General features: G+C 37.6%; 1 protein-coding gene across 1 annotated transcript; it reads right to left on the reverse strand.

Moving 5' to 3' along the window:
• Nucleotides 1–1,547: 1,547 nt before the first annotated feature.
• LOC127946181 (chromobox protein homolog 6) lies at nt 1,548–10,152 on the reverse strand. Its single transcript, XM_052542550.1, has 5 exons — nt 9,989–10,152; nt 8,830–8,873; nt 8,679–8,744; nt 7,793–7,859; nt 1,548–6,834 (listed from the first exon to the last, which is right to left on the reverse strand). Exons 1-5 carry the CDS (start codon nt 10,055–10,057, stop codon nt 5,584–5,586), a joined length of 1,497 nt encoding a protein of 498 aa, XP_052398510.1. The 5' UTR covers nt 10,058–10,152; the 3' UTR covers nt 1,548–5,583.
• Nucleotides 10,153–10,238: the final 86 nt, after the last annotated feature.

Here is a 10,238-nt window from a genome sequence, read left to right on the forward strand (position 1 = left end):
CCATTCAAAAATGTGAGGGAGATTCACAAAGAGTGGACTGCAACTGGAGTCAGTGCTTCAAGAACCACTACACACAGATGTATGCAATACATGGGTTTCAGCTGTCGCATTCCTGGTGTCAAGCCACTCTTGAACAACAGACAGCGTCAGAAGCGTCTCGCTTCAAAAAGGACTGGACTGCTGCTGAGTGGTCCAAAGTTATGTTCTCTGATGAAAGTACATTTTGCATTTTCTTTGGAAATCAGGATCTCAGGGTCTGGAGGAAGAGAGAAGAGGCACACAATCCATGTCAGTGTAAAGTTTCCACAGTCAGTGATGGTTTGGGGTGCAATGTCATTTGCTGGTGTTGGTCCACTGTGTTTTCTGAGGTCCAAGGTCAACACAGCCGTATACCAGGAAGTTTAAGAGCACTTCATGCTTCCTGCTGCTGACCAACTTTATGGAGATGCAGATTTCATTTTTCAAACAGGACTTGGCACCTGCACACAGTGCCAAAGCTACCAGTACCTGGTTTAAGGACCATGGTATCCCTGTTCTTAATTGGCCAGAAAACTCGCCTGACCTTAACCCCATAGAAAATCTACGGGGTATTGTGAAGAGGAAGATGCGATATGCCAGACCCAAGAACGCAGAAGAGCTGAAGGCCATAACACCTGAGCAGTGCCACAGACTGATCGACTCCATGCCACTCTGCATTTCTGCAGTAATTCAGGCAAAAGGAGCTCTAACTACGTATTGAGTGCTGTACATGCTCATACTTTTCATGTTTCTAAAAATCCTTTCTTTGTATTGGTCTTAAGTAATGTTAAAATTTTCTGAGATACTGAATATATGATTTCCTTAGTTGTCAGTTGTAATCAAAATGAAAATAAATAAACATTTGAAATATATCAGTCTGTGTGTAATGAATGAATATAATATACAAGTTTCACTTTTTTAAAGGAATTAGTGAAATAAATCAACTTTTTGATGATTCTAATTATATGACCAGCACCTGTATGTTCTTTTGTGTCCAGCAGAAGAAATAAACTCATACAGGTTTGGGACAAGTGGGAATCAATGATTACTGAATTGTAATATTTGGGCGAACTATCCCTTTAAAAACTTGTTTAAAAAGAGAGTGGAACTGAAATGGATGATTTACCAGTGTTCTATAATTACTCCAGCTCTTCTCCATTTCACATTTCCTCACTAGTGAGAAAAACCTGCTTCAAGCATTCTAAGAAACAATAGCCATGGCTCTGCTTCTCTTTGCAGGAGTGGAGCAAGAAACAAACACAGCAACATCCCAGAGCGTTTATTAATATGAATGTTTCTTTTTACCCATCTTTACATGTGAAATTGAAATTGCATGTAAAATGTTGCAACTATATTGATTACATAAAATTAAATGATATCTGAATAAAGACATGAATAAAGTGAACCAATGTCTGGTCTGCAGAACTGCAGAACACACTGATATTATTTTATCTTCCCTGAATTACACTTGTTAATGGTGTTGGTTTGTATTGATATGATCAGTATGTAGACAAATGAACACTGCATAATTTGTAAAATCATAAACACAATTCCTTTATTAAAACAGCCAGTGAGCTTAGCTACACTTCTACTTCAAAGACGGTACAAAAATTGTCATGATTTTCAACACTTTGGCAATTACAAGTCTGTACACAATACATAAAGCAATGAAAAATAATTATCGCTTTGCTATGGTCACTACAGAATAAAATCAAGCATGAAGTTATTATATAAAAATTAATATTTACAACAAAAACGACCAAATCAAAAAGGCAACATGCATAAATCATTCACATAATCATCACTGGCTAATAAGAGGTTTCATACAGAAAAAGAAGGGGAAAAACAAATTATGGTTCAAAAGTTTTCACATTTAAAACAACTGGCATGAGATTAAAACTCAGAACTTATAATAATGAAGAATGCATTCATTTTTTCTCTCAAACACACATTCACTGTTGAAGCCAGGTCAATGTGAAAAACTACACAGAATGGATCAGAAGTTACACAGTGAACGTAAGGCTCATTCTCAAACATCTGGGACAATAGTGATCTGTGCATAACACTTTCAGCTGAAGCTCCAGATCTGGTTGAATGCTGGCCTGATAGTTGTGCCTGAACGTTTGAATGTTCACTAGAAGTTGAAGTCTTATGTAGGTAGTCCAATATACTAGTTGATTTTTTGGATAGTTGAAGTTTTGGATGACATGTTAGAAAGTTTTTCAATGAATTCTATAGGATACTTAATTGTCTTGGGAAATCAAGTCCAGTGAGAGAATTGAGAACAGTCTGAAGAACTGTGATGGGTCTGCTGGATGTAGTACAGTACATTGGCTTTATAAAGGCAACGTAATAACAAGTTACACAATGTTAAAGTGTATATAAAAGTCATGAGAAAGCTCCATTCTGACTTACATAAAACCGGAGCTGCAGGTTCTTTCCAAGGAATGAATTCCACATATTCAAACTTCATATTCAAATGAATCACACCAAAATCAGAGCTATGTGTGATCGGTTTGAAAACATCTATATATTCAACTCTTCATTTGCACAAAGGCATGAGTGCATTTACTTTTAATCTTTTTAAATAACACAAACATGAAAACATGCATTCTTAGTGCTGAGGAATTAGCAATTCCTCAAATTAGCCATTTAACACACACACACACACACACACACACACACACACACACAGTATGGCTAAACAAACAATATGGCTGAACAAACTCTATTACAATAAAAATCAATTGAATACAGGTCTACCGGAGAATGTGTCCTTAAAACATCCTCATCATGGAGGTCTGAGCTAAAATGTCAGCAGATGTGGAAGAATAATAAGAGTCTGGATTCAGCGGGATAAACAGAATGATGCCCTGAACTCAGAGCCAATCTCCTGACGGGATTTTGAGAGGAAATCTTGATTCTCAATCCCTCTCTATGCACACGTCTTGGAGTGCTGGTTAAGTGGGATTACAGGGGAGGCCACAAAGATCAGAAGATTCTGTATTTGCTGAAAATATCAGCGATTTAGGACCAACAAGATGCAAACCATAAAGCTGCAAAGAGCAGGACTGAAAGTCTGATTGCTGATGACATAAATATTCATAAGCAAAAAAAGAAAAAAAAAGAAAAGGTTTTTAAAGAGGTTTCAAGAATAGAACCTACTTTAAACCAGAACAAAAATCTAATTGACAATTAACACATTAATGACAGTACACACTGAAGAGCTTCATCACAACATCACATAAATTAAGGTTGATGAATGTAATCTAGAGTGCCAATTCTGGCTATTCATTTTTGAGTCAATTAATCAATCAAGTCCAGACTTAAAATAAGGTTTAAATAAGGTATATAAAAGGCTTGATGGACATTGAGAACAAGGCACACCAGGAACTAAGGAAAACTGCAGTATGAGCTCATTTTGTGACCCTAAGCAAACCCCAAAACATTGTGTTTGGCCACATCACATCAATGACATCATCATCCATTTCATCAGGCTAGTGCACTTCGCCTGTGCCTTTTCGTTTTTAAACTCTGACACTGGCTTGCATCAAGACCCGAGCCCATGGGGTTTAAACATCAGCTCTCATTATAAGCCAAACTGGAGGGTAAAGACCGTTCCAACCACATCAGGACTAGATCAAAAGCTTGCTTTTTGCCAATGTCTAAGCAAATACTCTTTCTCTGGATTCAAAGTCCCATACCCCACACTTTCTCTGCTGAGATCGATCTATCCCTGCTGATAAATAGAGAGCAGGATGACATTAAAACAATTCCTGGGATGGCTAGACGATATTCGTTTTCAAACTGAAAAAAGTGAGAGAGAGAGCGCTAGATGATCTTATGGAATTAACTTGTGCTCAAAGCTTTTTACAGCACAAGAATCTAGTCTCTTCTACAATAGAGTACTTTAGAAAGAAACAAAAGAGCTTTATCTGAATCTATCTGTTTTTGGAAAGGCAAAACTAAAACAACATTAACATGAATATGTTAGTCATTAACATATAATTAACAGTTTCTTGTCCATCAGTTAACAGAGATTTCCAGTTACATTAAAGGGGAAAACCTAGGAAAAGCACAGAAGGATCTCATTCCTTACTGGCTTAGATTCATGAAAATTGGCCATTACATCTGCATTTCAGCTTCGCAACAACAAAACCTCCTGTTCTTCATTCTCTCACCTGAGTATTTCTTACTGTATGACTATGAACCAAATCCCTTTGCGAAAGGGACAGTGGGTAAGACAGCACTATACACACTTGCCATATAGTTTCGACTGAGATAAAACATACACGTTTGACAGAGCTGGTTGAGTTGTTGACCACAGATGGTTGTTATTCTGCTTCATTATGAAGATACTGGCTGTGTGGATGCTTAAAGGTGGAGATGTTTGTGTCAGGTACCTGCCACACGCCAAAGCTTAACTTAAAACAAAAATAGCCAGGGTCCAAAATTAACTGACGGGTGAACGGAGCACGTTTTATAGCCATAAATATTTCTTACAAGCAAAGAAAGTGCATCCTGCTGTTCTAATCACAATATATAGTTGATTTCCTCTTGAAAATTAAATTACGCAAGGTAATTACGCAAAAAAAAAAAAAAAAAAAAAAACGAACCAAAAAAAAAGTCCTGTAATCAGTAAATTACCAGCCAAATCTTACTATTAATTTTATAAATGTAAAATGTAAAACTTAAAATGAGCCCTTGTTTACAGCACAATACAATGTTAGTGATGCTATACACATTATACAGATACAACAAATGAATTGAGTAAATAGAATCCATTATGGAAGTGAGTTGATGCAGATAATACTTGGTTTATATTATATACTGCTGTTCAAAAGGTTGGAATCAGTATGATTTTTTTCAAAAGACATTATTACTTTTGGTTAAAGAAATTGTAAAAAAATCAAAAATAACAAATATTTCTAAATAAGTTGGAAAAAAATTGCTGAAAAAAAGTGCTGCTATTTTTAACTTTATATTCATCAAAGAATCCTGTAAAAAATGTATTGATGTTTCCACAAAAATATTTCACAACACAACTGTTTTTAACATGATTTCTGAAGGATCATGTGACACCGATGGCTGCAGAAATGGCTGCTGAAAAGTCAACTTTGCCATCATAGAAATCAATAATTTTTTTAAATGCTAAAATAAAAAAACGTTCTTAATTTATCAATACTGTTTGTACTTGTCTTGCAAAAAAAAATTCTTACCAAACTTTTGAACGACAGTGTATTTATTCAAACGATATGAAATATAAGGAATAAATACCATACAGGAAGTTGTTTGGCACATCTTTCAAGAAGCCACTGGTGTATAAATCCATTCTTAAAGAGGTCCATGTGTTCAGATTAAAAACAGTGAGCCTTATTCTGAGACATTCTTTTTTACGATTATAAAAGTCATGGCACAGTGTTGTAGAGTGGACAGCTTGGCCACATCTCTTAACAAAGACTCACATGAGCCCAGGCATCTAGAAACTTTAAACAAACGGCTAACAAACCTTCTAATATCCCTTCTGAAGGCTAAAGGAGGAGGCCGTATCTGTGGGGTCTGCACTCATGTTTTGTTGGGGTGTTGCTTTGGCTGTTTTGTGTCATGTTGAGCTAATATATTTTTGGGGTAGCAGGGAGGAGGGTTAACAGAAGGTGGATGACAGAACTCCTTTATCGTTACGGTGAGGAGGTTAGCTGTGATGTCCGTTACGACCACATTGGCACATTTGGATGTCATGTCAGGACGCCAGTCCAAATCTTCCTCTTCCTCAGATGGTTCTTCTGACACAGGCACCTCAGGGACTTTGAGCGGATGACGGCCAGAGAAGGGATGGCGACGCCGCAATCTCTTGTCCATTTCATGAGGTACAGAAAGGTCCAGGATGCGTTCGTTGTCTTCTGAGGAAGACGACGCAGAGGACGATGAGGAAAACATAGGAGAGGAGGGAAGAGCAGTAGGAACCAAGCTGTTTTTGGATGGCACAGTTTGAGCGCTGTGTTTGTGAAGTGTGGGATCTGGCGCCTTGATTGTGGAGGACTTGGGCTGCAATGAGGAACGCTGGGATTGGGTTTGTGGCGGGGAGTTGGGCTCACCATCGGAAACTTCAGAGCTTGAGTTTGAAGGAGGAAGTTCATCAAGAGTCTGATTTTTGGAGGCATCCAACTTGGAACATTTGGAGGAAGAGAGATTCTTTGCCGTGTTATCGCGACTCTCTCCACTTTGAGTCTGGTTCTCTGCATTGTTCAGAGAGTGAGAATCAAAGAGCTTTCCAAAAACAGGAAACCCAGAATTTCTATTGGGGGTCGGGATTCCTCGGTAGGAAAACTCTCCAAACCGCCTGTTTTTCCCAATCACCCTGTTCCGGGATGGAATCTTCTGTCGGCCAAAATGGGACTGCTGGGCGGAGGGCACATGTGTCCTTCTACTATTAGGAACTCCACCGTTCCCAGCCTTGTCAACCACTTTGAGGTTCAGAATGACCCGTCCTTTCTTTACTTCCCTGGGTTTGACTTTACGATTGAGAATGCGGACCGTTTCTGAGAAAGGACTTACTGTTGGACGGGACGAAAAAGGACCAGAGGGACTGACTGTTTGGTCTGGACGGGGCAAGGGGCGACGAGCCATGCGATGGCAGCGGTGAATGTCTTTCTTCAGTTTGGGCTGAGCAGTCCCCGACTGCAGTTTAGCATTGGAAGGGGCGGTTGGGGTGTAGGACGGTGCAGCCGAGGGCGGAGGAAACTTGGAGTGCTGCTTGGGATGAGTGTGCTTGAACTCTGGGACTCGTGAGGAAGTCTCTGCAACCTGTGCTCTTGACTAAATATTTGGGAAAAATTATTTACTTATTACAGGTTTAGTTTATCAAAAACATGCAAATTCAGTCATCTATTACTTTCATGTTGTTCCAAACAAAAACATGCACACTTGATGCGCAAGAACCAATGAGGTTAGTTTGATGTGCTCAGCTTTGATCAGTGTTTATATGTAAATAAAAGTGAATTAAATATGCATTAAACTGCTCAATAACTATGAATTTCTTTGCAATATCTTTATGAACGTCAAAGTTTTGGTTGCATTGACTAGAGGTCTGTATTCACACAGGACCCTAAAGAACGGAGTGTTGCGAACAAATTTAGAATTTTTGATACTGAGGTATGTGTGGGAAGCGGTAGAAATAAATGACTCGTGGGACTCAATATGTGACAGCAATAGAAAGAACCTTGCTTTTGCCTGCTGCAACAAGGTGAAGTTATAACCATCATGTGTCACATTCATGTCATTTTCATTGTGTGCTGGATGTTAAATCAGTATTACCTTGGCTTTATTTGAAAAAATATGATTCCCAATGCACACAAATGACGGAGTGCCCTGTTGGTTACAGTGTTTGCTTCCTTTTTATTTATATGCTTTGTTTTTATGTTTCTGTATTTGTGAAAAATACTGTAAAGGATTACAGTATCAAGAAGTTGTCATCTAAAAATAAGTATGTTTATTTTACATATTTATTCCTAAATTCTTTTTTTAATACTTTGAATATATATATATATATATATATATATATATATATATATATATATATATATATATATATATATATATATATATATATATATATATATATATATATATATATTGGGTTGGGAATGACAGAATGGGAATAATATGAATGATGAAATAATTTTTTTGGGACCATTTTGAATATTTCAACATATCTTGATGACCTTGCAGAAGACAAAATCCATTTATTTCCAGTCAGTTGGTATTGCTGACATACCTTTAGAAGCAATAATTTAGGTTTCGGGCCTCTCTTTTTAGGTCCATACATCTCCTGCTCCCGCTCTCTGAGTAAAAACAGTTGTTCAAAAAGGTTTTTTATTATGTCACTGTTTGCACTGGTTGTGCCAGTTTCAGCTTTATGAACCACAAACTTCCTATGAGCAAAAGCTTGACTAAAAAGTTTTACTTCAGACTTCATGTAACTCCGACTTAAGTATTCATGTAATTTTTTTTATATAAGAATATTAAAAAATATTCATTGATCACAAACCTGATTAATCATTAACCATATAAATGTAACAAACCGTTCAAAAGTAGGACACTGTCAAATATTAATTGGGAAATTATTCCAGTTATTAACAGGTTTTACAGAAAAAGCTGAAAGACAAAAAATCTGTAAATTTAAACTGCGCTGCACAAGCTCTTTTTTGTCTTATATTATCAGTTTGTAAAGAAAAACAATTGTTTAAGGGGCGAGGGTGCAAGATTATTAATCATTCTGTACATTAAATAACAATTGTAAAACATCTAAAGAGTCTAAAACAACTCCAAGATATTTCAAATCTGGTACAATTTGTAATTTTTTACCATTGACTAATATATCTGGTTGGACCTCTTCTTTCTTTATGGTTTTAAAATACATAAATAAAATTAAGATTAAAATTTAATTTAATTTATGCATTTAGCAGACGCTTTTATTCAAAGTGACTTACAGTGCATCCAGGCTATCAATTTTTACATATCATGTGTTCCCATAAAGGCACCTCTCTGAACATTTAATGTTAAATAACACTGATTTCATATTTTTTAGAAGTCCATTTCCTTTAAATATGTTAATCCGGAAAAATATTGATTTTGCAACAATAAAACACTTAATAACTCACTTTTGTTCAAATGCTGCAACAAGTCGTTCATCTAGGATGTTCTCCTCCGGTTCCCATGTGCTGTACCTACAAAATATACAGATCATTTAACATCCATGACTTACTAGATACACAAAACGTAACATAGAAAATCATGTTTCTGTTCACTTACTTTATTGCCCATCCTTTCCATTTCACTAGGTACTCCATCCGTCCCTAAAAAAGACAGATCAGATTCAGTTCCCAACATTTCTGGAAGATATCTTTCATTGCAGAATAGCTGATCCAAAAGGACCAATCTGTCATTATTAACTCTCTATACTGCTGCTATTAAACCAATTTAGTGTCAGTTTGACAAAGTTAATTGAGTACTTGCTAATGCTATACAGTGATATGGACCACTTTTAAGGTGCCAATTATTTTGTCCTTTTTTGGCACCTGACAGTCCCAGTTTCCATTCACGTCCATTGTATGGAAAAAAATAAATAAATTCAAAACCTGTGTTTCACACAAGTAAGTAAGTCATGCAATCTCGGAAAGAGGGTGAGAGAGTAAAATGTTGACAAACCCCCCAAATTAGGGTAAACTACTCCTTTGAACAATCCTGACCCGATTAAATGTAATATTTAAATATGTTAATTCAGTAATGAACTCAAATCAAATGCGTGCGCATGCGTTGTGTAACATAATACACAAAAAGTTGTTTCATGTATTAAGTGTCTGGATATGCCGGTTTTGATTTGACAACCAACATTTTTTTACGTACCGTCCCTCAAAAAAATCGTTGGTCGTCCTAAAAACAAAAACAAACAGCGAGTTGAACGTATAAACGAGTGGTTGCTACGCGACGCGACGCCACCGATATAGAATGTCAACATTCTGTTATACATTTACTAAACGTTCATCCTGCAAACGCACGAAATGCGCACAGTTTTGTTTATGTTAACGCACTGTAAACGTCTTTATTGTCTAAGCAACAGTCTTCGTGTTCTAGTTGGGTAGAATCGTGTCGCGGCGTGTCAGACTAACCGGCCTTTGTCAATAATAATGTGCACTTCGGGCAGACATTAAAAAGCTAACGTGCTAACAGCAACAGCTCCATCTGGCGCTACTCGAATCTAAACGAACTTAGACAACACACGGAGCTCAAAAATGAGGATTTTAGTACCCTAAAAATTAATGCATTGCATACTAATTTTATGATCGTATAGGAAAGCATGGTGCTTTCCTGCAGTTCAGCGCACTGCGCTCGGTCTGCAGGGCTAAAGTTAGTGCGTCTGTAGGCCGCAGTGAAAGGAAATAAAACGAGTTTTAATAATGTACGGACTGACCTTACGGACGCGGCGCTTCAGGATGGCTTCAGCGGCAAACACTCGGTCCCCTGCCGCAGACAGCTCCATCTTTAGTGGGACAGCAGAGACGGGCTCTTCTGCGGAAGCAATGGAGGGGAGACTGCGCCGTGGAGGAGTGAACTAATCACAAACACACGCGTGTGCGTGCGTGCATGCGTGCGCGCGCGCCTCGAACCCAGGGGTCCATGCAGAACAATGCACTGTCTCTATCTATCTATCTATCTATCTA

This window comes from Carassius gibelio, chromosome A3, assembly GCF_023724105.1.
Source record: "Carassius gibelio isolate Cgi1373 ecotype wild population from Czech Republic chromosome A3, carGib1.2-hapl.c, whole genome shotgun sequence".
NCBI lineage: Eukaryota > Metazoa > Chordata > Actinopteri > Cypriniformes > Cyprinidae > Carassius > Carassius gibelio.

Coding starts and splice junctions, on each gene's coding strand:
- LOC127946181 (XM_052542550.1), bottom strand. CDS start 10,057: ATGGAGCTGTCTGCGGCAGGGGACCGAGTGTTTGCCGCTGAAGCCATC. Junction 8,745..8,829: donor TGGAAAGGATGGGCAATAAA/GTAAGTGAACAG, acceptor TATATTTTGTAG/GTACAGCACATGGGAACCGG. Junction 6,835..7,792: donor CTAAATTATTGCTTCTAAAG/GTATGTCAGCAA, acceptor CCAAATATTTAG/TCAAGAGCACAGGTTGCAGA.